This window comes from Rhinopithecus roxellana, chromosome 10 (assembly GCF_007565055.1).
Source record: "Rhinopithecus roxellana isolate Shanxi Qingling chromosome 10, ASM756505v1, whole genome shotgun sequence".
In the NCBI taxonomy this organism is placed as follows: domain Eukaryota; kingdom Metazoa; phylum Chordata; class Mammalia; order Primates; family Cercopithecidae; genus Rhinopithecus; species Rhinopithecus roxellana.
Genome location: NC_044558.1, coordinates 10,494,770 through 10,521,712, shown reverse-complemented (window position 1 = coordinate 10,521,712; position 26,943 = coordinate 10,494,770). Strand labels below are relative to the sequence as shown.

At 53.2% G+C, this 26,943-nt stretch overlaps 1 protein-coding gene across 8 annotated transcripts in view; it reads left to right on the top strand.

The window, feature by feature from the left end:
* DDX11 (DEAD/H-box helicase 11) overlaps nt 1-16,893 on the top strand; it is a 29,547-nt gene extending 12,654 nt beyond the window's left edge. For 4 of the 8 annotated variants that reach the window (XM_030938900.1, XM_030938903.1, XM_030938902.1 and 1 more), the window contains exons 6-26: nt 140-191; nt 1,296-1,403; nt 1,645-1,732; nt 2,125-2,333; nt 3,917-4,069; nt 5,041-5,087; nt 5,435-5,514; nt 6,760-6,804; nt 6,925-6,992; nt 8,489-8,527; nt 8,785-8,893; nt 9,005-9,145; nt 9,959-10,071; nt 12,698-12,770; nt 13,090-13,193; nt 13,895-14,044; nt 14,304-14,372; nt 14,476-14,576; nt 14,986-15,070; nt 15,367-15,445; nt 15,610-16,893. In XM_030938900.1, the coding sequence (XP_030794760.1) occupies nt 140-191; nt 1,296-1,403; nt 1,645-1,732; nt 2,125-2,333; nt 3,917-4,069; nt 5,041-5,087; nt 5,435-5,514; nt 6,760-6,804; nt 6,925-6,992; nt 8,489-8,527; nt 8,785-8,893; nt 9,005-9,145; nt 9,959-10,071; nt 12,698-12,770; nt 13,090-13,193; nt 13,895-14,044; nt 14,304-14,372; nt 14,476-14,576; nt 14,986-15,070; nt 15,367-15,445; nt 15,610-15,869 (2,173 nt within the window). In that variant the 3' untranslated portion in view covers nt 15,870-16,893. Of the gene's footprint in view, nt 1-139; nt 192-1,295; nt 1,404-1,644; nt 1,733-2,124; nt 2,334-3,916; nt 4,070-5,040; nt 5,088-5,434; nt 5,515-6,759; nt 6,805-6,924; nt 6,993-8,488; nt 8,528-8,784; nt 8,894-9,004; nt 9,146-9,958; nt 10,072-12,697; nt 12,771-13,089; nt 13,194-13,894; nt 14,045-14,303; nt 14,373-14,475; nt 14,577-14,985; nt 15,071-15,366 lie in introns of all 8 variants that reach the window. The other 4 variants (XM_030938904.1, XM_010376697.2, XR_004059574.1 and 1 more) reach the window with 3 other exon arrangements.
* The last annotated feature ends 10,050 nt before the right edge of the window (nt 16,894-26,943 follow it).

The following is a 26,943-nucleotide window of genomic DNA, read 5'->3' as shown; positions in this document are numbered from 1 at the left end:
TCTGAGCGAGCAGCACCTGCTGCCTTGGTGGAACCCATTGCTGGGAATGACCAGGGCTCATCACCAGCGCTCAGCAGATGCTCAGTGCATTTTGCTGAGTTTGCTGAGAGAAGACTGTTTTCTGTTCTCTCTCACACAGAGTGGATGAGGATGAGGATGAGGATGACCTGGAGGAAGAACATGTAACTAAGGTAACACGAGTGTCCTCAGCTGGTGCTGTGTTGGGGCCTATGGACTGGGCCCTGCACCCCTGGGGAGGAGGCTGGAATCACTCAGCTGCTTCTCACCCTTGTCTCCACAAAAGAGGAGATTCCAGCACTTGGACTCTGTGGCTTCCCAGATGCAACCCTGGTCCCAAGTTGCTCCCTTGGCCAGCTGCAGTGGACCCTGGAGACCTCTCCTGGGTTCGGAGCTTAGGGAGACCTCTCCTGGGTTCGGAGCCTGGGGAGACCTCTCCTGGGTTCGGGGCCGGGGGAGACGTCTCCTGGGTTCGGGGCCGGGGGAGACCTCTCCTGGGTTCGGGGCCTGGGGAGACGTCTCCTGGGTTCGGGGCCGGGGGAGACCTCTCCTGGGGGCAGGGCCATGCTTGCCATGCCAGGGCATCGAGGAGCAGCTGTTCTGGGCTGAAGTCTGGGTGTTTTCTTTCTCCCGGGTGGTGTGGGTAGGACAGACAGGAGTGTCCTACCCTTTGGGTCTCTCATGGTGTGCTTCTCCCCTTGTCCGTATTCCGATTTGCATGGAGGGATATGGGTTATGTGTGGTCTGACATCTCCCATTTGGTTTCATTGATTTATGACTTTTGTTTTCTGTCGGAAGTCGGTATTTTCTCTGTATTTTTCTTTTTTCCTCCCTTCACTGTTGCCTTAGAGGAGTAGAGAGAGGGTATTCTGCTCAGCCTTCCTTTTTCCCTATGGGGGATGTGTGTGACACACTCCCCACCCACCCCCACCGACAACCCACCCTCCCCAAGTGGGGACTGTTTGCAGTGGGAGATGGTCACCCGTGTCCTAAGATTGACCAACCCTCCAAAGTGGTTGATTAGAGGCTGGATTTGACTTGTGGAAGGAGCTGCCTTTGGGGCATTCCCTTGAACTTCTGGAGCTGTGGGTGACTTGGGAACCCCTGGGTCCCTCGATAGATGCCTGATGTGGGACATCGCTGTCCTGCCTCAGCTTTGTGCATTTGGAGCCACTCCCTTTCCCTCAGCCTCTCAGGCCCTGGCGTGCCTTGATGTTACAGAATGCCATGGGGTGTTTTGGTTTCCTCTTTGAAGCATCTTTGTTTCTCTCTGCTAGATTTATTACTGTAGTCGGACACACTCCCAGCTGGCCCAGTTTGTGCATGAGGTGAAGAAGAGCCCTTTTGGCAGGGATGTTCGGCTGGTCTCCCTTGGCTCCCGGCAGGTAAACAGTGGCCAGTGTTTCCACCAGGGGCCATCCTGCTCCTTTCCCCACAGCTTTGTCGTCCTCCTCCAGGCCTGGGAGACCTCGTCCAGGCCTGGGAGACCAGTGCGAGGAGCAGCCCCCTCCCTGGCCTGGCCGGCCCATCACTGGAAGGCAAAGGAGAGGCGGGGCAGGTCCACCTGTGTTGGTTAGATGTCATGTAGGCAGCACCATCTCTTTGCCTCTTTCTCCTTTGTTGCAGAACCTTTGTGTCAATGAAGACGTGAAAAGCCTAGGTTCTGTGCAGCTTATCAACGATCGCTGTGTGGACATGCAGAGAAGCAGGCACGGTAGCCATCAGGACCATGGCGTAGCCACAGGCGGTCTGGAGAGAGTGAGGCGGGGGTGGCAGTGACCGAAGACCATTAAGTGTCTTTCATAGAAAGAATGGCAGAGGAGACCCCAGTTCTTCCTGAGGCCCGTCCCCTTGGGAAACAGTGTTCCTACTCTCTGGGTCAGTGTCGGGGAATCACTGGTTTGGAGATGATTTTATAGGCTCTTTCTGGAGAACAAAAGTAAAACCTTAATAGTGTTCCAGTGAGACGACTGTAGGCAGTGCTTGGGAGGGTCTTATAGACCCCACCCCATGGAAGTGGGTCTCAGCATTACGGAACCCTCTGTTGGGCCCATGGACAGTTGCTGTCCTCTCCCTTTTCTCTCCTTGTGCCTGTGCCACCCTCAGAGAAGAAGAAAGGAGCTGAGGAGGAGAAGCCAAAGAGAAGGAGGCAGGAGAAGCAGGCGGCCTGCCCCTTCTACAACCACGAGCAGATGGGCCTCCTCCGGGATGAGGCCCTGGCAGAGGTGAAGGACATTGAGCAGCTGCTGGCCCTTGGTAAGGAGGCCCGGGCCTGTCCCTATTACGGGAGCCGCCTTGCCATCCCTGCAGCCCAGGTGAGGGCCCTGCAGGGCCGGAAAGCTGCGCTTGCTCTCACTGTGGTCTAGGACATGAGGGGAGAGTCTTCATCACACTGTATTTTGGGGGATGCCACCTACTATGTTCAGACTGACAGTACCTAACCCATTCTTTCCTGATGCGTGAGTTGGAGGTGGCGCGTGGGATCCCTTGGGGGCTCCAGGTAGCAGGGCCAATTGGCATTACTGGGGATAGTATTTAGGAGCCAGGAAGCATGTGCATTCCTAGTGAAACCACAGGGAGAGGATGCCAGGAGCCGAGAGGAGTGCGGTACTTAAATCTGTTTACAAGTGGCTTTCCAAGTGATGCTCCCAACCTCCATGCCTATCATGTGATGACACATGTCAGCGATGGAACCATTCAGTTTTCCTATTTTTCATTTTTGTAACTGGAAAGCTTTCCTAACATACACCTACCTGCAGCACGTGAAAATACTGTCTTCTCTGCCTCAACTTCTCTTGATTTTTAAACAGAAGGAAGAACTGCTAATGTAGCAGATCAAAAATAGTATCTCATGGTTATTTGGTGGGTGCAGTTCCACTATTTTCTTGCTACTTTAATTTGAGTGACTTTGGAAACAGGATATCACTTGTGGAAAATGCTGTATAATCCAGAAAAAATTTAAGATTTTAAAAGATTCGGGGAACTAAGTAACCATGTTGCACAGCAGCTAAATGCTCACCAGCGTACCTGCTGAGCTGTGTGGGCACTGACAGAGAAACGGAGGGAAGCTGCCAGGCCCCGTGATGTCCCAGGCCTTCCCTCCGGTCTGTTTGCCTTTAGAGCAAGATTAGTGCTGTAGGCATTTATACACAAATATCATCATATGGCCCAAAATCTTTACAATTTTTTAATTTTTAGAGCACTTTGACCATATTTTGCTTTTATGTTAAGAGTATTCCGGTGAAATTCTATGCATGGGGACACTGGAGCCCAGAAAAGTTAAGTGACTTATTTTCTCACCAACCGTGAGTGATGGGGCCATTCAGTTTTCTGGTATTTCATTTTTTACATGAGTATTCCTTTAACTGGAAACTTGCCTAACAACAAACACCTAAAGATCTGCAGAGTTGCTTTTATTTTTGTTACCCCAGCTCCACTCAACCCTCACTTGAGATGGGATATATCAACCCTATTTTGCTCTTCCAGAGAGAGGTTAGACGGCTCTTCCAGAGTCACACAGCTGGGAAATAGCAGCTCCGGGAGCAGAAGCTGGGGCCACTTCCTGGTGCACCAGTGGTTTTCAGGTGTTTCGCAGAAACTTGGGGGCCTCCGGGGCAACCTTGAGGACATGGACAAGGCTAAGCAGGGGTTCCCCTCACCCACCCCTGCCCTTGGTTTACTCAGGATTCAGACCAGCCCCAGTTTCCTATGTTTCGTATATTGGCTTTTCATTTAAAGCTCAAGGCAAGCTTGCCCATTGCTACACTCTATTTTTCGAATGTCGCTACACAGTCCAGGCAGGAAATAGAAGTACTCACATCAGGAGCTCAGTGTCAGGCAGGCAAGGCTCCTGCAGGGGAGCCCCGCCCTGCTCAGGTGGCCTCATCTCCCCTCCCAGCTGGTGGTGCTGCCCTATCAGATGCTGCTGCATGCCGCCACTCGGCAGGCTGCTGGCATCCGGCTGCAGGAACAGGTGGTGATCATCGACGAAGCGCACAACCTGATAGACACCATCACGGGCATGCACAGCGTGGAGGTCAGCGGCTCCCAGGTGTGTGGGCCTCCCCTCCCCGGGCCAGGGCCGCCGTGAGCTAAAGGGACTTGCATGGTTCCTCCAGACACCTGGGCCAAGAATTCCTTCGGAGGTGGGGCTTGCTAGAGGGTGCATAAGTCAAGGCAGTGACCTCATCGGAGGCTGACCATGACTTTCCACTGCATCCTGGGGACCCCGCTACGGCAGAGTGGCTCGTTTCCCTGCACCTTACCCGCCCCCATGCTCCTGAGTCCCTCCAACCCTGGATGCCAGCAGCCAGTTCTGTAAGCCAAGGAGATGGCATGAGTGAGGCAGAAGTCCCCTCAGGGTTGGATTTTGTCGTTACTGCAGTTGCCTGGAGGGAACTGAATTGAGGAATGCTCAAGATTAGTGCAGGCTCCTCCTGCCGACCTATCGTGCGCCATGCATGGCACCAGGTGTCTCTGGTCTTCACGCTAACTCTGCCATGGGGGTTGTGTTCCTGTTTTACATTGAGAACTTGGAGATTCAGACATGGTCAAGCTGTGTCCTAAGCTCATGCAGCTCATGAGTGTGGAGCGGGGGTATGCCCACTGGTTTCTGACTGTGAAACCCCCCACGACATCCCACCAGCTCTGCTGACCTGTGCCTGGGTTGAATTGAGGCCGGGATGTGATGGTGACCTTGAACCATCACTCTTTGTAGACTCCAGGTCTTTTCCCAACCCAGTGGAAACTAGCAGGGGATTCCGTACTTGAGGGATTCAGCCTCTTGCTTTTCTGTAACCCACAGTGGACGCTGGAGGAAAACTTCCCTTCCTTCCCCTCTCTCTGAGCTCCCACCAGCCTAAGGGCTGTGGAAACCTATACCTTTTGTCTGCACCCAGCCCCCTCTCCTCCCTTTGGTGGCTTCCTGTGTGTCCAGGGCCAGCATCTTCTAGGCGAATCTAAGATGTCAGCAGCTCAGCCCTCGGCTGCTTGCCCAGAGCCTGGTTTGTGTTCTTTCCCCAGCTCTGCCAGGCCCATTCCCAGCTGCTGCAGTACATGGAGCGATTCGGGTGAGGTGTTACCCTCTGAGGTAGTGGGACAGTCCCTTGGCGGCCCCCTGCATCGGCCTCAGAGAGGCAGCACTTTGGTTCCCGCTTCTGGCCTGGGCTGTGGTGGGGTGGAGCTGCGTGCCATTCATGTCCTGGGCACATCATGGTGTGTGCTGCACACAGACCTGGAAGGCTGGGGACTGACCACTGGCTCTGAGGCCTGGCGCCATGGCCAACCTGCTCTCTGGGAAAGGATTTGTAGCTTGTGACCCAGTTTGAGAGGCACCGGGCACAAGGCTTCCACTGGGGCGGGCGGGTTGAGTCACTATCAGGGCACCACTGCTTAATGTCCATTGGCTTCTTCTCAGGAAGCGTTTGAAGGCCAAGAACCTGATGTACCTGAAGCAGATCCTGTATTTGCTGGAGAAATTCGTGGCTGTGCTGGGGGGTGAGAGCCCCATCCCCCTGCTGACCCCCGGTCTGCACAACCTGCCGGGCTGCTTTTTCCTTGGTTGCCCATCAGGACGCTTCAATTCTCTGTTTTTAAGAAGGGTCGCCCAGGCGCGGTGGCTCACGCTTGTAATCCTAGCACTTGGGAGGCCGAGGCAGGTGATTCACCTGAGTTTGAGACCAACCTAGCCAACGTGGTGAAACCCTATCTCTACTAAAAATACAAAAAAAACTAGCTGGGAGTGTTGGTGTGGCCTGTAGTCCCAGCTGTTCCAGAGGCTGAGACGAGAATTGCTTGCTCAAACCCGGGAGGCGGAGGTTGCAGTGAGCCGAGATCGTGTCACTGCACTCCAGTCTGGGCAACAGAGTGAGAATCCATCTCAAAAAAAAAAAGAAGGGTCTTGGTCATTGATTTAGAAAATTCTTGTTCTTTGTAGCTTGGTTGAGTTGTCTGACTTGAGCTTTTTTTAGACCCTTGGGTTCTCTGCCCATGTTCTGAGGACTTTCTATTTCAGGCCCTGCTCTGAGGGGATAGTAAGGATATAGCATCATATGAACACACAGTGTTTCCGTGATAGGCATAGTGCTGTGGGGTGTTCGAAGCACTTGCATATGCGGTTTTGTGTGCCCTGTGAGAAAGCAGTGCTGGCATTTGAATCCTTGTTGATGACGCATAAATTAGACCTCCGAGCAAGGGCTGCTTACGGTTCCCAAGCCCAGCCTGGGATCTTCTGACTCCGGCTCCCATGCCTCTTTGCATGACCCTGTCGTGTCCCCTTCTTTTACGATGGGGCACCCCCTTGGAAGGCATCTGTGGAAGTGGAAGCTGCAGAAAGCCTGTGGGAGCTTCTAGCGGGAGCTGGTCTCGTGCTGCTGCTCTGAGCCGCCAGCTCTGCTTTGCCTCAGGCTCCCCACGTGTCCTGGGCAGCTCCTGTGTGGTCTCATGCCCTGCATGCATTGGTCTGGCCACTGTGTCCTGGCCTCCTGGAGAAGGGGTGAAAAACATGAACTTACAGGGCTTTGGGTTGCACGTGGAAGCACGTGAGTCAGAGGTGGGAGGCTCCTGGACCCACCTGCCCTCTTGGTGGGTCCTTTGCATGCTATAAATAGCGAAAAACAAAACAAAGCCCTTCAAGTTGGGATGCTCTTCTCACTTGATGTGCAGTGCCGAGGGAGAGAAGATAGGGAAGGGTTGAAGGGCCAGAGAACCACCATTGTGACCTATTTCCATTCTCTCTTTTAGGGAACATTAAGCAAAATCCCAATACACAGAGCCTCTCACAGACAGGTAAGAGAGTTGCCCTCAGAGGGCCCAGAGCTGATCTGAGCCACTTCTGAGCTTAACCCTGGGACTGAAACCTGAGGCTCAGGGTGAAGCTCGCAAGGCCCTTCATGTGTTTGCTCTCAGGGACAGAGCTGAAGACCATCAACGATTTTCTCTTCCAGAGCCAGATTGACAACATCAACCTGTTCAAGGTAGAGGTTTCCACCTTTCCACATTCCACATCCAGTTTCCTTCCTGTCACCACTGTGGGTAGAGTCCTGTGTTAAGACTATAGAAGGAAGAAAAAGCAAAACATGGACATGTACTCACCCTTAATCCGCAGCATGCCTGCGAGACAAAAGTCGTCTTCCTTTAGGGTGAAGGCGACAGGGGTGGGTGAGAAAGAGACTTCTTGGTGCCTCATAGAACAGATAGAGACTCCAGGGCCTCGCCACCTCACTCCGTCTTCTGGCACAGTCTCTCAGGCTTATGGACGGGAGCAGGACGTTGATTTGTTCTGTGCAACTCATCACGTCTTCCCACGTGGGCCTTGGGTCTGGTTGCAGCCTCAGACCTCTGCTCACTCCAGGTCTGCATACCTGGCACTCCCCACATGGAACATGGCCACTGCCGCCTGAACCCCAACTTTGTCACTCAAATCAGCAGCAGTGACTGCCCCCGGGTTCAGGGTTCTGCCTGTGTTCTAGCGGCATGCCATGTGCTGTGGTTCTGAGCTAGGATATTCTTTTGCCCCAGCAAGGAAAGCAAACAGGCCCAGGGAGGTGACTTCAAGAGGGTGGCGAGCACAGTGTTCCCCCAAGTGAGCCAATAGCACACGGCAGAGACAGCGTCCAAACCTGGCTGCTTTGAGTTGGGGCCCCGCATTCATCCCATCCTGCCTGTCTTTTTTTTCTTAAAACCAGCTTTCCCACTGAATTACCCGTTTGGGTCACTGTCACTGCCACCATCCCTGCCAGACAGGCTGGATCCAGGTCATCCTTGATGCCTTTCTTCCCTTGTCTCCCACATGCCTGTGATAGCCGCCAGCCCGACGGCCCTCAGACAGTCCGGCCATCCCTGCGCTTCTGCCACAGCTGGGACATCATGCAGGCCCTCCTTCCTCGCCATCCCTCTGCCCCTCTTGCTTTCCTTCTCCTCTCTTCTTCCCATGGGTCTCATCACCCACCATCAAGGGAATCCTCATCGAAGGATGTCACTCTTTTTAGAAACCAGTTTAAAGGCTCCAAACTCCCCATCTCTGCATCCCCAGCTGAAATCTGGCCCCAAACCACACATACTGGATGCACCGACTTAGTGGCACTGCCCCAGCCCCTGAGCAGACCCCAGCCATCACCTCCTCTGTGGCTTTGCTCATAGTTCCTTTTTTTAACTCTGTCACCTGGAAGGAAAGCCAAGGGGACCTAAATTGTACTGAGCACTCTTAGACTTGAGAAACACTTGGAAAGAGGGTCTCCCCGCTGAGGAAGACACTGCATTGTGGGCAGGAGCAGTAGAGGAGGGGGTGGCCTCGGAGAGGGGATGACAGGCTTGCTGGCAGGAAGGCTCCGGGTGCCTCAGAAGGTAGCACTGCGTTGTGCTGCCTGGGTGGTAAAAGTGGTGTGTGTGTGTTGTTTTGTTTTGTTTTGTTTTGAAGATTACAGCTTGCTCAGTTTGCACACATGCCTACAGCTGGGCTTGGTTTTTGCAGGTGCAGCGATACTGTGAGAAGAGCATGATCAGCAGAAAGGTAACTGCTCACGTCTTACGGTCCTGAACATGACCCACCTGTGCCCCGACCCCCTGCCCTTGCCATGCTTTCCTCCCCTGCCCTCAGGGAACTCCGGAGTCCCCTTCGTCTCCACCCTCCTTGGTGCAGTGGGCCTTGCTGGGGTGGTGGGATGTGTGCTGCAGGCGTCTTGGGTCTGGCAGAGCCTCCGATCCACCCAGCCTCTCTTTCATGGCTGATCCTCGTTCCTCTCCACTGCTCTCTCTCATTCCACCCAGCTCTTTGGATTCACAGAACGGTATGGAGCAGTGCTCTCATCCCGGGAGCAGCCCAAACTGGCTGGGTTTCAGCAATTCCTGCAGAGCCTGCAGCCCAGGACGACTGAAGGTAAGGCAGTGGGGTGGGCAAGCAGAGCCAGCTGCAAGCCTGGGCAAAGACGTCCGTTCCTTGCATGTGGACCTGACCGCAAGGAGGCCTCCTCCCCGTTCTGCTCTGCAGCTCCCGCAGCCCCCGCAGCCCCCGCAGATGAGAGTCAGGCTGGTGCCCCGCGACCAGCTTCCCCACTGATGCACATCGAAGGCTTCCTGGCAGCTCTCACTACAGCCAACCAGGACGGCCGGGTCATCCTTAGCCGCCAAGGTAATCAGGTGCTTCTTGGCCAGGTTCAGTTCCCAGGAAGGAGCCAAGCTGAGCCAGGGAGCCGCAGTGTGAAAGGATTCTTTCCTTCCATCCTGGGAACTTCCGGGTTCGGAGGAAGCAGTGCAGTGGGCACTGGCCTACTGTGACCTGGGCAAGCAGTGGAGGTGGACAGGAGGAGATCGAGGGGCTGGGATGGGAGTCCTCTTGGGCAAAGGGAAGCTTGCATTGTGGGGCAGATGGGCTTTAGTTTGGGTCATGGTTTTGTCATCTATGAGCTTTGTGATTTGGACTGTTTCCTTTCTCAACTTCAGTTTCCTTGTATGAAAATGGAGAGGATAGGCTGGGCGCGGTGGCTCACGCCTGTAATCCCAGCACTTTGGGAGGCCAAGGCGGGTGGATCACGAGGTTAGGAGATTGAGACCGTCCTGGCTAACACAGCGAAACCCCGTCTCTACTAAAAATACAAAAAATTAGCCGGACACCTGTAGTCCCAGCTACTTGGGAGGCAGAGGCAGGAAAATCACTTGAACCCAGGAGGTGGAGGTTACAGGGAGCCGAGATTGCACCACTGCACTCCAGCCTGGACAACAGATTGAGACCCCATCTCAAAAAAAAAAAAAAAAAAGAAAATGGAGAGGATAGTATGGTCCACCTCTGTGGGCTGGTTGTCCTAGAGATTAAATGGTGTTTAATTTAAAGAGAAAGCACTAGCACTTGTACCTCAGACCTGGACTCACCTGGGGACCCTCTTTGCTGGGACAATAGAAGTGTCTGTTTGCTTGCACTCACCTCCCCACCGATCTGTTTTTCCAGGCAGCCTCAGTCAGAGCACCCTTAAGTTTTTGCTCCTGAATCCAGCTGTGCACTTTGCCCAAGTGGTGAAGGAGTGCCGGGCAGTGGTCATTGCAGGGGGGACCATGCAGCCGGTAAGGACACCTTTCCCAGCCCCTTGTGCCCCATGTGTTGGGATGAGATGGGGGCTTTGGAGAGATGCATTTTCAGTCCTATTCTCTCCTGGGGCCCCAAGCCAGAAAGGGTCAGCTCAAGCAGGCCCAGTGCTGTCCACTGGGTGACACTGCTATTCTGTCTCACTGCTGTGCCTTTTAGACTGGAGGGGCAGCGGGGACTCCTCTGCTGCTCCATTCTGTAGCCCCAGGATCACATGTCTCCCAGAGAAAGCTGTTCTATGGTTTGAAACTCAAGGAAAAAAATTAGGATTCCACTTTTAAAAGGTTCATTTTGATGTATATGAATATAATAGTCTTTGTAGGCATAATTTTTACTTATGTGCATACCTATTTTCAAAACAAAAGTGCGGTTCCCTCCACTTGCTGTCACTGGAACTAGCTCTTTTCACTCAGCAGCAGAGGGTCATAAACCTGTCTTCTTGTCAGCAAGCATGCACGTATTTCAGTATCCCAGCTGTGCTGGATTCCAGGTACACAGATATATAGCATTTCATGTAGCTGCTCCTGTTTCACTAGATGTGCAGGTTATTTGCAGTTTTCTGTTTTGAGCATGACTGGGATGAATGTAATGGCATCTCTGCACAGTGGTGACTCCCACCTAGGAAAGGGCCTCCTGGACGAAAACCTGCTGGGAATCCTGAAGCAGTGCTTCCCAGCCCCAGCTGCCTTAGCTTTTGATTTTTAGATTTTTGTATGTATAGATTCATAGTTCTCTTCATTCAGCATACTAAAGTAGTTTATAGTCATTATTGTTTCTGACATTCACGTTGTCTCAGCTGATGTGACAGCCCCTTCCTGCTAGGTCAGGTCCTCGCCGTGGCCCGGTCAGTCTTGCCTCCAGCACAACAGAATGTCCTCGGTTCACCATGGGTGTCCTTGCCCCCACACTGGATTCATTTCTCCAAGCCACCCTGGGTTCTTGTAATGGGGAGTGATGTTTAGAGATCAAGCTGTGGGTGCTAGGGGTTTGTCATGCTCCTGGGGCATTTCAGTATACAGATCTAGGAAATGTTTTCAGAATGAATCTATGCTGGTATTTCTTTTTTTTTTTCTTTTTTTTTTGAGACAGAGTCTTGCTCTGTCTCCCAGGCTGGAGTGCATTGGCCCGATCACAGCTCTCTGCAACCTCTGCCTCCTGGGTTCAAGCGATTCTCGTGTCTCAACCTCCTGAGTAGCTGGGATTACAGGCATGTGCCGCCACACCCGGCTAATTTTTGAATTTTAGTAGAGATGGGGTTTTACCACGTTGGCCAGGCTGGTCTCGAACTCAGGTGATCCGCCAGCCTTGGGCATCCCAAAGAGCTGGGATTATAGGCATGAGGCACCACGCCTGGCCCATATTGGTATTTCTAAGTAAAAATCAAAACATTTGTTTACTTGAGCTTATATTGTACCTCTTTTACTCTTAAGCCTGAACGTTTGTGGCACATTAACATACTTATCTGCTCTATCCTATAATATACTTAAAAGTTTTGAAATCATAATACCAATATTACTTCTCTGATTGAAATTGACTTTCCTCTTTGCCCTTAAGAGTCTGACCCACTAAGGATGTCTGGTCACTAGGCTCTAAAGTCGTGTGGAACCAGGCTTCTCTCCGTGTGCTTCTATTGTCCGTTTGATAGAGAGCTAGGCTGTTTTTGTTTCATTTTCTTTTCAATTTTAGAATATGCTTTTTTCTTTTCTGACTTGTAGTTTTTAAATATGTAAATATTTGTATGGTTCAAAAGTCAAAGCTAATATAAAAAGATCTATTCAGGAAAGCCTCACTCTCATCCTTCTCCAGCCCATTCCCCACCCCCACAGGAAGTCAGTTTTACTCGCCTGTCCTTGCAGTCTTTCTTTTTCCCCCAAATAAGCAAAAATGTGTCTTCATTTTTCCCTTTCCTGTTTTATTTACATAGAAGGCATCTTAGTCAGTTGTCCCGACCATTGCTCCCCTAGTGGGCTGCGTGGTTCTCCGTCCGGCAGATGTAGGGAGCTCATTCAACCAGTACTGTCTGGATAGGCGGGTGCACGATTACAGGGAAAGGCCCGGGGCACATGCTGTTTGGTATTTGTGGGCTGTATAGTCTCAGTAAACTCCTAAATATGGGATCCTGGGTTTAAAAGTATAAATACATTTAATTTGTTAACTACTGTGAAATTCCCCTTCATAAGAATTGGACATTCTGTATCCCACCAGCAATGTCTAGGAATGCCTGTTTCTCCACAAGAGTGGTTACTTTTGGATTTTTGCCTATCTTAACAGGTGAAAGCCTGGAGATTCTTATTCAGTAGTTTGAGCTGGGACCTGGCCACGTGTATTTTTGAAAATTTTCACTGTAATTTTGCTGCATGGCCAGGGTTGAGAGTGACTGTGCCAGATTTGCTGGATTTCCTTTGCTGTTCCTGCACGTAGTTTAAACGAGACTCTCAGCAGTGGGTGTCAGTCACCATTTTTCTTTTTGTTAGTTTGCCGTCAGCCTTTTCTTTGACCTCTTCTTTCAGTTTGTGTGTACTTGCTGTCTCTTAGCCCAGACTTCTCGCTTCCTTTCTGGCGGGCCTCTGAGGGGCCACGTGACGCTGTGGCCTTGGTCTGCAGGTGTCTGACTTCCGGCAGCAGCTGCTGGCCTGTGCCGGGGTGGAAGCTGAACGCGTGGTGGAGTTTTCCTGTGGTGAGGAGCTGTGCCCAGGGTGGGGCAGGCTAGAGGTCAGGTTCTGGCCCCTGTTTTCTGCGTGTAACCTCTTACTGCAACAAGGCACAGGGGCGGGGGAGACCCCGGGATGGGACCCTTGCCCTTCGTGCGCTCGCCAAGGCTCTCCTGCTCTGCTCCCTGCTTCCTGCTGCCCAGGGTGACTGGCGATGGTGGGTGGGTGAGCGCTGTCAGTCGCTGCTCCTGTGCTGGAAGATGGGGCGGGGAAATGCCCTTTCTGCACTGTGTCTCACAGCACCCCTGCATCTCCAGTTTTCTGCCCCTTCCTGGCTCTTACCAGGTCACGTGATCCCTCCAGACAATATCCTGCCCCTTGTCATCTGCAGCGGGATCTCCGACCAGCCGCTGGAATTCACATTCCAGAAAAGAGAGCTGCCTCAGATGGTCAGTCCCAGCTAGCTCTCCGTGCCACAGCCTGGGCTCAGGCAGCAAAGGGTTTTCCGGGGCAGGGGCACGCTGGCCTACCCTGAGTGTTTTCAGGTGTTGGGGAAATTGCATGGGGCTGGGGCGGGGTGGGGAGGGGCCACCCGCTATAGAGCCTCACAGAATGAGCGGCATCGATTTAGATGCTTATGGAGGAAGGTCTGAGTTCCCCGCCCCTCACCCCTTAGGCTGCGAAGTACATATTCTTAAAACCTCCAGGCATGCCCTGAGGATGCCTCACGCAGAGGACAGCTGCCGGTTCCCTTTGGCTCTCTTGCCCTTTGGTTATATCTGCTCCTGCCGGTGGCAGGGATGCAGGGCTTGGGGGGCATCTCCTGGGGCGTGCAGCCCCTGATTGTCATTGCAGTGCCCATCAGGAACCTGGAGTGAAGACGGGAGGACTCAGTGCCAGGGCAGTAGGAAGGCCCCCAGGGACACTAGTGCTGTGACGTGTGTCAGAAAGGCACAGTCAGCAGCAGCGGCTGAGTGTGTTTGGTGGGAAGCGACACCTACCACCCTGTGGTTCCCACCCAGGGGAGCCAAGTCCTCCTCCTTGGCTGTAGTCCTGCCGTGGGTCTCTCCTCACTTTTGAGTTTCAGGTTAAGATGGTTTGTGGGTGACTGAGACGTGGCTCCATGGGGGTTCCTCTCTTCCTTTGTTAGATGGACGAGGCGGGTCGCATCCTCTGTAACCTGTGCAGCGTGGTTCCTGGAGGGGTGGTCTGTTTCTTCTCCTCCTACGAGTACCTGCACCAGGTCCATGCCCACTGGGAGAAGGGTGGCCTGCTGGGCCACCTGGCTGCCAGGAAGAAGGTGAGTGGCCTGTCAGCCGGCCCTCCCACTCCTGAGGACAGTGCCGCTGAGTCCTCCTGGGAGCTCTTGTGCTCATGGAGTCAGGACAGGCTTCTGGTTCCTCATCCCCACTGCTCCCAGTCCCTGATTGCAGAGGATTTCCCCAAAGCCCCTGGCTGTGAGGTTCTCAGTCACCTGGCCAGAAAACACAAGGCCACGAACAGGCCTGAGACCTGGCACCCTGAACCTGTCTCTGGGAGATGTCCTCTGTCTTTCTCAGATATTCCAGGAACCTAAGAGCGCGCACCAGGTGGAGCAGGTGCTGCTGGCGTATTCCAGGTGCATTCAGGTGCGGGCATTAATGCTGAGCTTGGGTGCGGGGGTGGCAGCTGGAAACGTGGGTGACATCCAAGCTTTGGCTCGGCAAGCCAGCATCTGGGTGTCTCCCGCAGGCCTGTGGCCAGGAGAGAGGTGGGGTGACGGGGGCTCTTCTCCTCTCTGTTGTTGGAGGAAAGATGAGTGAAGGGATCAACTTCTCTGACAACCTAGGCCGGTAAGTAGTGGTTCTGCTCCTGTCCTGGGCTATGATACGTGGCCGGCCGTCACTTCTAGCAGCTGGGCCCCTGCCTGTGTCTGCTGCCATTAGAGCCCACAACTGGGCTGCGACTGCTCAGACCAGCCAGCTGGAGGGAGGGGCTCAGCAGCTCTGGGTTTGGCCCTGGGAGAGCAGGTGGAAAATCAGGCTGGCCATTGCGGTTTCAGTACCCAATCCATTGGCCTAGATGGGGTCTCTCAGCTGAACAAGTCCTCTCCAGGTGGTAGGTACAGAGCAGGGAGGGTCAAAGCTTTGATCGCTGTCGGAGAGGGCTGAGGAAGGGGTAGAACAGAGCAGCTGGTGAGATGTGGGTGATGACCCGGGAGGTCCTGACGTCCACCCGCCCTGGGCTCCTGCCTCCCCCCAGGTGTGTGGTGATGGTGGGCATGCCCTTCCCCAACATCAGGTCTCCAGAGCTGCAGGAGAAGATGGCCTACTTGGATCAAACCCTCGTGAGTGACCCCAGTGTCGCAGAGGGTGAGAGGAGAGTGGGCGGTGGGTGGGAGTGGTGTCGCCCTTAGGGCTGATACAGCCGGGCCTTCCCCACTGTGCTGGCGTCTCCTGCTCCCTCCGGAGGCTCGGATGCCTCTCCACACCTTCTTGATCTTCCCTGTGATGTCACTTGGGCCCGTGCTGCTGGCGTTGGCCATGAAGCCTCCTGGTCTGGCTCCAAAGCCTGGCAGGGTCTTTTCCCAGGGAGAGCTGCAGGCAGGAAACAGTCCTGATGAGTCATCCCCTCCACCCCCAGCCCAGAGCCCCAGGCCAGGCGCCCCCAGGGAAGAATCTGGTGGAGAACCTGTGCATGAAGGCCGTCAACCAGTCCATAGGTGAGCCCAGCTGCCTCCGGCTGGAGGGACAGATGGGAGCTGGAGAAGGGGAGAACAGGAAAGGGGGGTTGCCTGCTCTGTCCTTAAGTCTGAGGAAGGGGAAGAGGACGCCTTGGGAATGTGCTGTGAGGGAGGCAGGTGCCCCAGCCTCTGTTCCTGTGCAGGCAGGGCCATCAGGCACCAGAAGGATTTTGCCAGCATAGTGCTCCTGGACCAGCGATATGCCCGGCCCCCTGTCCTGGCTAAGCTGCCGGCCTGGATCCGAGCCCGTGTGGAGGTTAAAGCTACCTTTGGCCCTGCCATTGCTGCTGTGCAGAAGGTCAGTCCCACCTTTTTCTTTCTGAGAGTCTCCCCACCCCGAGATCTCATTTCTCACTGCCTTCTGTCTGCCCAGTTTCACCGGGAGAAGTCGGCCTCTTCCTGATGGACAACCACACCACTGCCTGGCACCGCGCCCTTCCTTTGCCCTGCCCGCTGGAGATAGTATTTGTCGTGGGCCTGGTCAACAGGGATCCTATTACAAAGGTGAAACCCAGGAGAAGAGTGTGGAGTCCAGAGCGCTGCCAGGACCCAGGCACAGGCATTAGGTCCCGTAGGAGAAAATGGGGGAATCCTGAAGAAACAGTGGGTCCTGGCTGTCCTTGGGGCATTCCAGGGCAGCTCCCCTCCTGGAATAGAATCTTTCTGTCCATCCTGCATGGCTGAGAGCCAGGCTTCCTGCCTGGTCTCTGCAGGAGGCTGTGGCAACTGTGGCATCCACTATGGCATCTCCATCCTGCCCACCTTCTTAAGAGGTGAGATAGAGCAGGCCCGTCTGCCTCTGCCCTTTCTAGCCAAGGTTAGCTGCCCTGGACTGCTCACCCTCTGGTCTCAATTTAAAATGATCCCATGGCCACAGGACTCCTGCCCAGGGCTTGTCACCTTCCCCTCCTCTGGTCTCAATTTAAAATGATCCCATGGCCACAGGGCTCCTGCCCAGGGGCTTGTCACCTGCCCCTCCTTCCTGAGTCACACCTTCTGCTGCCCTGCTCCCTAACCCATCCCACAGCCCTGCCTGGATTTGTGTCTCCCTGGCTTCGCACCAGTTCCTCCAAGTCTGTGGCACCTCCTTCCCTCTCAACCACTTAAACAAACTCCAAGACACCTTCTACCCCACACCATCAATTATGCCAAGGGCCATGAGGCTGTCAACATGACTACAGAGACCCCGTGTCATCACGGAGACGTTTTTTCCTGTGCGAAAATATCCCTCCCACCTGCAACAGCTGCCCCTGCTGACTGCACCTGTCTTCTCCCTCTGACCCCAGAGAAAGGGGCCGTGGTCAGCTGGGATCTTCTGCCGCCATTAGAGACCAACGGGGGCAAGAGGAAAGTCACTGATGCCCAGATGTTTGTATCCTGCACAGCTACAGGTCCTTAATTAAAAGTGTACTGTTTGTTTCTGCTGAGTTTTTTCTTGATTTGTGCTGCCTTTTTCTCTGGAAGCCTCTTTAGGGAATCGAAGAGCACATTGGTGCAGGGGCTGGGTGGAGCCATCCCCCGATGAAGCACAGGCAGACAGAAGCCCCCGCCCCAGCCGCGTGGCCTCAGGCCAGCCTTCCACTCCTTGAAGGTGGTCCCCACACACACCTGGGACAGTTCTATCCCCGCCCCTTCCAGGGCAGCAGGGCCAAGGAGCCCATTCTGACTGTCCACGTCCAGGCCACGGCCGGAGTCTGGGTTTAGGGGAGGAAGGCATGGCACAGCCCCCTTGGATTTCCAGTTGTCCTCTTCTTCCTCTGGCTGCTGGGGGTTGGCAGAGATGGTTTGTGGTCTGACATAGGGGCTCTCTCCTCCCAGCCCCTCACCAGCCCCAGAGGTGAAAAGGCTGGAGGGCAAAGGCCGAGTGAGGGAGGTCTGTGGGGAGCACTGGTTCCCCCATACCCCGGAGACTTAAACACAGGGAGAAAAAGGCAAGAGAGGATTAACGATGCCCCAGCCCACGGGAGACAGCAGCCCTATCTCCCACCCTTGCATCAGAACCAGCTTGTTGAGATCCCACATCCGCTCCCTGCCTTGGCTTATGGCTGTCACTGCAACAGGAAAGTCACAGAGGGGGGTGTGGGGTTCAGTCACATTCAACCCCCAGCACCGTGTTCCTGCCCCTGTAGTGTTTTTGTTATTAGACCCTCTTTTCTCCTTGGTTTAAGAATGGGAGCCCTGGGGCCACACTTGTCCAGGCTCCTTCTACCATCGAGCTGAGCATTACAGGGCTCTGCTATTTTATGAGCCAAGTAGAACACGAAATGAGAACTATTTAAAAAAAAAAAAGGGATTTTTGACAACAGCCCCACAGAAAATCCACCAGGGGTCCAGAAATGAGACAGGTGGCCTCAGAAAGCTGCTCCCACCTGAAGAGGATGCTGCTGCTGTCATTCTGTCCGGCGCCTGGGACTGCAGTGGCCAGGGCCTGGGGTGGGGATGAGGGTGCACTGACCAGCACCGCAGCAGCTGGGGGAGGTTGGGGTGCTGTTAGCGTGCCATCTTATAGGTCAGAAATGGAAATGGGAGAAAGTGTGGGGTGTCTAAGGAAGGAGGTGACTGAGCAGGGAGCCTGGCTCTCGTCCTAGCACCCAGCTCACTTGGCTTGAGAGGCTTGAGCTTGTTGCCAGGGGCAGAGTAGGTGATGCCGAGGCCCAGGCTGGCACCATACATGAGGTTGTCCGCCAGGCAGGTCAGGTATGTAGGATGGCACATCGACCTGGGCACTTGGCCCAGGTCTGGCATGCAGTAGTAGTTCTCTGGGACAGGACCTGCAGGATTAGGTGGGGACATGTGAGAGATGACGAGGACCTATAGGAGCAGCCAGAGAGGCCTCAGGTATACCCTGCACAGCTGTGGTGGCATAAGGGGTTCAGTAGAGCCTCTCCTGGAGAACAGTCTGGCAGGCCTTCCAGCTCCTGCACCTGCCTCCATCCCTGCCCCCTGCCTCTCCACCTGCTGCTCCAGCTGCTCTTATTGATGGACAAGGGACACTGAACAGTTTCTCCTCCATCTCTGCCCCCAGCATCACATGGGTCTTTGTTACAGCACCAGCCAGTCGGTCCAGGAAGACAGACTTCTTGTATCTCCAGGGGTGACGTGGAGGTCAGGCAAGCCGGCATCTGCTGTCCCGAGACCATGTTCCTGACCTACCTCTCCCACGTCATCAGGGACACTGTGCAGTGAGGGGTCCCAGGCCACCAAGCCAAGCCACCCCACTCACCTTCTGGCTCCTGCCTCTGTACTGCACCTGAGTGTGATGCCTTGGGACCCCATTAAGTCAGGCTGGGTCTTGCACCCACACCCCACGACTCCATTTTCTGCCATACAAGATCTCTGTGGTGTTGACGAGCAGCGTGGAGACCTGGGGAGACCCCCGAGCCCCTCCTCCACGTCATCCTCAGGCTCCAGCTTGGTGCTCACACACAGGAAAGGAATCAGCTTCTCCTGAGAGGGCCGGGTGGCTGAGGGATGGTGGATTTCGGAGTCCAGCAGCTGGCCTACAAGCTACTGGGGAGGAGGGAGCAGGGAGAATCCACTCCTGACCCAGATTCACTGCTGCTTCCCTCGCCTCTGCCATAAACCCGAAGAAGCAGATCCTGAACCTGGACTCTTGCCTTCACCTTTATTCCCTCCACTCTGGGGCAATTAAGAATGATTTGCTAATTACGCAGGCAGCCGATCCAGTGCTGTGTAACCTTGGGGGCCACCAGATGCCAATCAGTAGAGAGGATGGGAGAGAAGGCTGGAAGAAGTGAGGACAAGGGGCAAGGAGGAAGGTCTGTCCATCTGTCTTTTTCAGTGCAGGAGGTTTCCAAACAGGAGCACATCTAAGTGGGGGAGGTTCTAAGTTGGTCACATCCCCACAGAAAATGAAAAGCCCACATGCTTGTCCATTACTGCAGGATGGGGGCAAGTGGAGGGGGAGCGGTGTCAGTGCTCCCACCTTACTCCAGTCATCACTGACTCCTCCCTTTCCTTCGTTCTCGTTCCCAGTCTGTCACCATGTCCTGTCGTTTTGTCTCACCCAACCCTCTCTGCCTGCAAGTCCCCTGACTGCAGCCTCATCCCTGTCACCTCCTGACGACAGTTGGTGACAGAAGAGGAGCCTGCACAGTGAAGCAGCAGGGACTCCAGGTCTTCCAACAATGAGGGATGGGGCTGGGTGGGGGTGACTTGGACCAGGAGAGGGACCTGAGTCAGGCAGTCATACTTCACGCTGGGGTACCCCATGTGAGGCACAGCCTGGGCTCCAGGGAAGGAGACCAAGCCTCGTTTCAGGTTGCTTATGGCCAAACACGGGACCTGTGTACCTGACAACCCCTGGGACCTTTGCAGGAAACAGCAAACACCATTCACTCATCTGAGTTAGGTAAACACCGAAAAGTCACTGGAGCCCAAGGACTGTGCGGGGTCAGTGCTGCCGATACAACAGGCTGCAGCCCTCCCGCTCGGCTCCCTCAATGGCCTCTCTGCGCTCCAGCCACACTGGCCTCCTTTCAGGTCCTCCACCTCAGGGCTGTAGCTCATGGGCTTCCTTCTTTCTGGAATGTTCTTCCTGACCTACCCACTCACCCTCAGATTTTACCACAAATGCTATTTCCTTACGTCCGCCTTCCCTGATCCCTGAGACCAAGCCAGGCTCCCCGTGACAAGCCTCACCGCACCTCATCTCCCCTCCACAAAGGCGGGAATAACCCACAGAATCCAGGGCCAAGATCCCTGGCTTTGAACCCTGGCTCTGCCACTTGGCCAGATCTCTCTCTATACCTCAGTTTCCTCATCTATAAAATGGGTAACAGCAGTGCCTGCTCATAAAATGTGGCAAGGGTCAAATGAGTTAATGCAGTCAGATCAATGGTGGAGCACGTTCCGTGATAAATGAAGATTAGTGATTGCAGAATACTATAAATAGGCCTTATCACAACTCTAATTACATAACTGATCATTAATTGGTTATTTAGGTCTGTCTCTCCTGCTAGAGGGTATACACCAGTTGGACAGGGGTGCTGCCTTTTTCATCACTGCATCTATAGTGATTGCACAGTGCCTTGCACACAGGTACTATTGGGTACCTATTTTCTGACTGCAGGAAAGAGTGAAGGACTAGCCCCTCCCCACCAGCACCGTCACACCCCCCTACCCTCGTGGGGGGAGGAGCGTGAGTTGGGAGACCAGAACCACCACAGGAAATCAGGAGGCTAGGTGGGGCGGAGGGGAGTGAGCTCTCCGGCTGTCAGGAGCAAAAGCTTCCAAGCTGGGCTCTCCCTTTGTCCCCTTCCACCCAGGGAAGCCGGCCGGGTCCTCCAGGACCAGGAATCCCCAAAGGGGCTGCTCCCAGAGGTTGTGTCGTAGGGACTGGAGAGAGGACTGCCCGGTACAGGGGGTGGCCCTCTGATCAGTTGGGTGTGGGTGGCAACAGAGCATTTGATGGGAGGCCAGGAGCTCATAGGAGATAGGATTCCACTGATGCCTGCTAAATGAATGAGGGAGGGAGATGGCCAGACCAGGGACTGGGGAATTGGTACTAAGGTGCTTGGTACCTGCCAGGCACCCTGTCCATACGTGATCTCAGTTCAGCTCTCCAACTTGGAAACACAAGATGGGAGCCCTGGCTGCAGAGGAAAACAGGCTGGAAACAGGGATACATGGGCAGGGTGGTGGTGAGAAAATTACCCGAATCAACTGCCCAAAGGTGCCCAGGTTGGAAAAGCAAATGTGCACACATTTGTTCCTCCTACTTTAACCCTGAGGAAGTTGAGGCCTGTGTTCAAGACAGACTGGGCAGGGGCTAGTGACTCTAGGTACAGGAGTGTCCAGGTTCTGCTCACCCAGGCTAGAGCTTAGGGAGCCAGAAGGAAGGAGGTGCACGTGGAGGTGCAGGACAGGAGGGACAAATCCTCGAATTGCAAGGTGAGGGCAGAAACTCTTTACATTGGGTTGAATTAACTCCTCCCCTTGATGCCACTAAAGCAGGAATCACACTGCAGATGGCACTGATTTGATTGACAAGAGACATGCCCGGCAGAATATTAAGGGACCAGGCCCCATAATTAGGCCTAATCACAGCCTGTTGCTTCAAAAGGGTATGAAGGACATTCATCAGGCCTGGCACTGTGCCCTAGACCTGCTCTCCTGGGCACTATAGTGGGGCCCTCCATTGCAACAGAGGTGTGGGTGGGTCTGGGTGAGTGTGGCAGGAAATGGCTAGGAGGCTCTACTTGGCCTTAAAGGGCTGGGAGACCTTGGGTAAGTTGCCTTCTCTGAATTTCTGGTCTTTTCCATTTTCCGTTCTCCAGGGTGAGAACTGCACTCTGACACATGGTTATTCGTAATAAGAAAAATGTGTGTATTATGCATAACGCACTGCACCTCTTCACCACGCTGGCGCCTACTCCTCTGTTCCCCCTGCTGGCTTCCTCAGCCCCTTTTTCTACCCTGATGGTTCTCTCCTAGCCTCGTCAGGCCAGCACTTTCCATGATAGGAGATGTCTTGTCCTCCTTCCTCTTCAACTTTTTCTCCAGCAGTGAGTTCCTCCCCCTAACTCAGGCTTCCAGGAAGGATATCCTCTGCTTCTCAGACCTGAACCTGCCTCAAATACTCATGAGGGCCCAGGGGCTACTTCTTACCTCCCATGTCTCTTTCCTCCTCTCAGATAACCAAGGCACAGCCAACTGATCCTCCACCATCGGAGGAACCCAACTGTGTGAGATCACCCACCCCTTTCAAGAATGTTCCTCCCCTCCCCTTCTTTGTATTTATACTGATGCAAATTTGCTGGCCATCTTAACTCAGTCCTGCACCCCAGCTCTCCCACCTGTAAGATCTCCTCCTGTAAGATGAGGAGGAGGATAAAGATGTAACATACTTTTTCTGTACATATTTTAAGATGAAGTCCTTGTTAGTTACCACATCTGAGGGTGTCTGTGTGTGTTTACTGTACTACCCATGTGAAAAGATTGTACAGACACGAATCTAAGCAAGGAAGAAGCAAGTCCATTCAGGCAGTAAGAGACTGATTGGTGGTTAATTCATTCTGTCTGCAAACATCTACTGATCATCTATTCAGTGCAGACCATGATCACAACAAAGATGAATAAGATACTATGCAACAGCCAGGGACACAACCTCAAAAACAGTTAAACTCTAATCCAGCCATGAGTACAATGCTAAGGAGGGACAGATCCCTTCTGGGGTTAGGGAAGTCAGGAAAAGCCTCTTAGCAGAATGTGTGCCTCTCTACCAGGCCCAGGGAGAAGGTGCAGAGACAGCGTTCCAGGTGGGGAGGGGAGTTTGGGAAGACAAGATGGGAGAATCAAGACCAGCCTGGTCAACATAGACTCCAGTCGCTACCAAAAATATATATATATATTTTAAATTAGCTGGGCGTGGTGGTGCAGGTCTATAGTCCCAGCTACTACGGAAAGCTGAGGGGGGGGATCATCTGAGCCCCAGGAGGTCAGTGGAGGCTGCAATGAGCCATGATCATGTCACTGTACACCAGCCTGGGCAACAGAGTGAGACCCTGTCTCAAAAAACACAAACCGAGAGAGCATCCCAGGTAAAAGGAACAGCTCGAACAGAGGTATGTAGTGAAACGGCAAGTGGTCTTGAGTGGTGGGGACACAGTCATCCTTGAGGAAGTACCAGGAAAAAGAATGATAAAGAGAGGCCAGTTTGTAAAAAATACCCAAAACCAAGGCTGGGAGTCTGGACTTGAGCCAGGAATGAAATTCTTAGACCTGTGCTGTGCAGTATGGTAGCCACCAGGTGCATGCAGCCACTCAGCACTGGAAATGTGGCTAGTCTAAATGGAGATGTGCTGTCAGTGTACACACACACTGAATTCCAAAGACTCAGTAGGAAAAGAGAACATAGACTATCTCATTAAAATCTATATTGATTCCATGATAAAATGACCATATTTTGGATACACTGCAGTAAATGAAATATATCACTAATTTCTTCTCTTTTTTTTTTTCGACTGAGTCTTGCTCTGTCACCCAGGCTGGAGTGCAGTGGCACGATCCTGGCTCACTGCAACATCTGCCTCTGGGGTTCGAGTAATTCTCCTGCCTCAGCCTCCCATGTAGCTGAGATTACAGGCGCCTGCCACCACGCCCAGGTAATTTTTGTATTTTTAGTAGAGACGGGGTTTCACCATGTTGGCCAGGCTGGTCTCAAACTCCTGACCTCAGATGATCTGCCCGCCTCTGCTTCCCAAAGTGCTGGGATTACAGGCATGAGCCACCAGGCCCAGCCTCTCCTGTTTCTTTCTACTTTTAAAATCACATATGTGATTTCCATGTTTCTCTTTTGTTTTCTTTTTGCCACACTCAGTGTCCTGTGATTCCAAAGAAACGAGTCCCAGTTCTTTTCAGGCAGGAGCTAGCCTAGAATGGATTCTGGCGTGAGCATCAAAATCATTCATAACATTATCATTTTATGGCTCCTTCGTTCTGTATCTGGTAGCTCTTAAACTTTTATCATGAAGATAATCATTATTGTGCCTCTCTCAGTGGATGGTATTTCCTTATGCTACAATGGTACTACAGATATTAGCTCATAATACCCATGTATGTTAGAACCATTCTAACACCTTCCCAAGAACTATTCCATTTAACTCTTAATAACGGTGAATTTATTATCTTCAATGTTAGATAAGGATATGGTGTTGGAAAGACCACATGGCATTGTTTTCAACATTGAAATGCTGGTTGAGATCAAGGCCAAACTTGAACCTATGTTGTCTGACTATAGGGCTTTTGTTATTTATCAGTATGCTTTATTATGTTTGTACAGTAAAATTGAAGATCTTGGAGTTTAAAAATTTTGTTAGTACTACCAATTGCAAGACCCCTTTTTATGATACTTTGTCTTTATGTAAACCTAAACTACACTTTTAATATATATATGTTGACAGAAAGGGAGTCTTACACTAACCACCCCCTCCTATGTGGTCAACATTTTTGTTACTTTAGTATACATGACCCCAATTGACTTCACAACACACTTTGGAGTCATGTAGTACTATCTATTTTTAGGAATGAGAAAATCCAGGCACAAAGGTTAATTGGCAATTATCTTTTGCAAAGCCTGTGGTGCTCATCTAAAAAGATGACGATCACTTTTTATTTAGTGGGAAGACAATAAATAGTTGATAAATAATAGTCTTCCATCAGGGAGTTTTGTAAAGAGAAACCCTAACTTCTCAGTTCCACAGTGGATGACTGCAGTTCACTCTAGGTATTTGATATTTTGTTACCTGCTTATCCATTTTGTTACCTTTTAATGCATTACATAAATGCATATTCTTTAATAATGGTGCTTTTCTCACATCTATGCCATCAATGTTCATCAAGATCTTTTTTCAGTTTCTTTAAGTGACAACTAAAACTGTACATACATATTGTGTATGGCATAAAATTTCTACTGCACAGCGTTGCTTTACAGAATGTGGTAAAAACTATGGACTCTCCCAGGAAAATGCATCTACACCGTACCCCTGTCTCATAAGGCAGTTTATAATTTCAAGAGTGCGTGGAGCCCGTCCTGCACACCGTTCTCCCACACCCGGCTCCAGCGTCTCTCCCTGAGTTACAGACTTCGCTGTAGGCCCCCGGGGAACCAGCGCAGAGGTTTAAGCGGTGTGGAGTCAACTCCAAGGGTCAGGAGTTGGCCACTGGTTCGTTCCCTGTACAGTTGGTGACCCCTACACAGCATCTCCCCGAACGAGTAAGAGAAGCTTCTGACTCCTTCGCCCATCCTTCTGACGTCTACTTGCTTCTCCCATAGAAGCAGGTGCGGGAACCGCTGAGCAGCACAGCCTCCCCCAGCAGGAAATCTGGGACACACAGGAGCCTCGGTGAATCTGACCATTGTCTCACCTCACCAGGCAGGTGCCTCCTCATCCTATGTGCTATCAACTTTATGACTACAATTATTAATATAAAGCCAGCGGCCATGTCCCAGTATCAATTCCCCTTAGTTTTTTGATGGGCACTCCTTACTCCAGGAGGGCGGCAGCTGCGCAAGAGATGCGCGAGGCTCCCCAGAACCAGGACCCGGGCGGGAAGGCGCTGGAGGGCGCGGGCTCGGGTGGGAGGGAGAAGGCGGAGCCAGGACCCCGCAGAGCGCTGGGTTTCCGCGAGGGCCAGGCGGGTCCGGTGCAGGGCGCTGTTCCAGGGAGGAGGTCAGGGGACGGGACGGAGATGCTTCTCGGGCGGCCTGGCCCAATGGTGGCATCGGGAGTAGGGCAGGGCACGGGGCACCGGCCGCGGGGCACAGGCTCCGCGTGGGTCCTCCGCCCAGAAAGGGTCCTAGGCCTCCGGCGCGCCTTCCCCAGCCGCGCCCCCTGACCTGGGGGCGGAGTCATGAGTGGGCGCAGTTCCACGCGCAGTCCGAGCTCCAGGAGGGCACGCGGCTCCCACCTCCTGTCTTCGGAGCCCCAGGCCGCCCCATCCACGCCCCCAGCTCTGCAGACCCTCTTCCCACGCCTCTGTCTTCTCTCCCCTTGCTGCCTTCCCCTCGGGCTCGGGGCCAGGCCACAGCCAGCCTTGGCTCCTCTGGGCAGCCCTCGCCCTGGGCGTGCCCCGGGGCAGGACCCCGGGGGCAGGACCCCCAGCCCAGGCCTGGAGGCTGCCCCTGCCCTCCAGTCCTACACCCTGTCCGTCCTCTGAGCCCAAGCTAAGCCATCATATCCCCTGTGACCTGCACACATACATCCAGATGGCCTGAAGCAACTGAAGAAGTGAAATAGCCAAGTTCCTGCCTTAATTGATGACTGCCCCACCCTAACTGATCAGTTGAGCTTGCGACATTCCTTCTGCTGAACAATGAGCCTCAGGAGATCCCCCCAAGCACCTTGTGATCCCTGCCTCTCCGGGAAGAAAGAACCTTCTTTAATTTTCCACTACCCACCCAAATCCTATAAACCGCATCTCTCTTTGCTGACTCCTTTTTCCTGACTCAGTCCCCCTGCACCCCGGTGATTAAAAAGCTTTATTGCTCACACAAAGCCTGTTTGGTGGTCTCTTCACATGGACCCACGTGCGACCTGCTTTCCCGAGTCTCTCAGCACATCCGACATTGTCTTCACGTCTGCGGGCAGCTCCTCTGTGGCCCGCTTAGCTCCCACATGCCTTTAGAAATTAAATAGAAAAGCCAGGCGTGGTGAGGTGGAAGGATCACCAGAGACCAAGAGTTCATGACCAGCCTGGGCAACATAACGAGACTCCAGTCTCTAAAAAAGTTGTATTAAAAAAGTTAGAGAAGCCAGACGCAAAAGGACAGATACTGTGTGAGTCCGGCTATGAGAGGTGCCTAGAACAGTCCAATTCATAGCAGCAGCAGCAGTGGCCGCCAGGGATGGGGAAGCAAGGTGGGAGTCCGGCAGCTTGTGTTTCATGGGTGGAGTTTCAGGTGGGGATGATGGAAAGTTCTGGAAATGGCTGGTGGTGACAGCTGCACAGCAGTG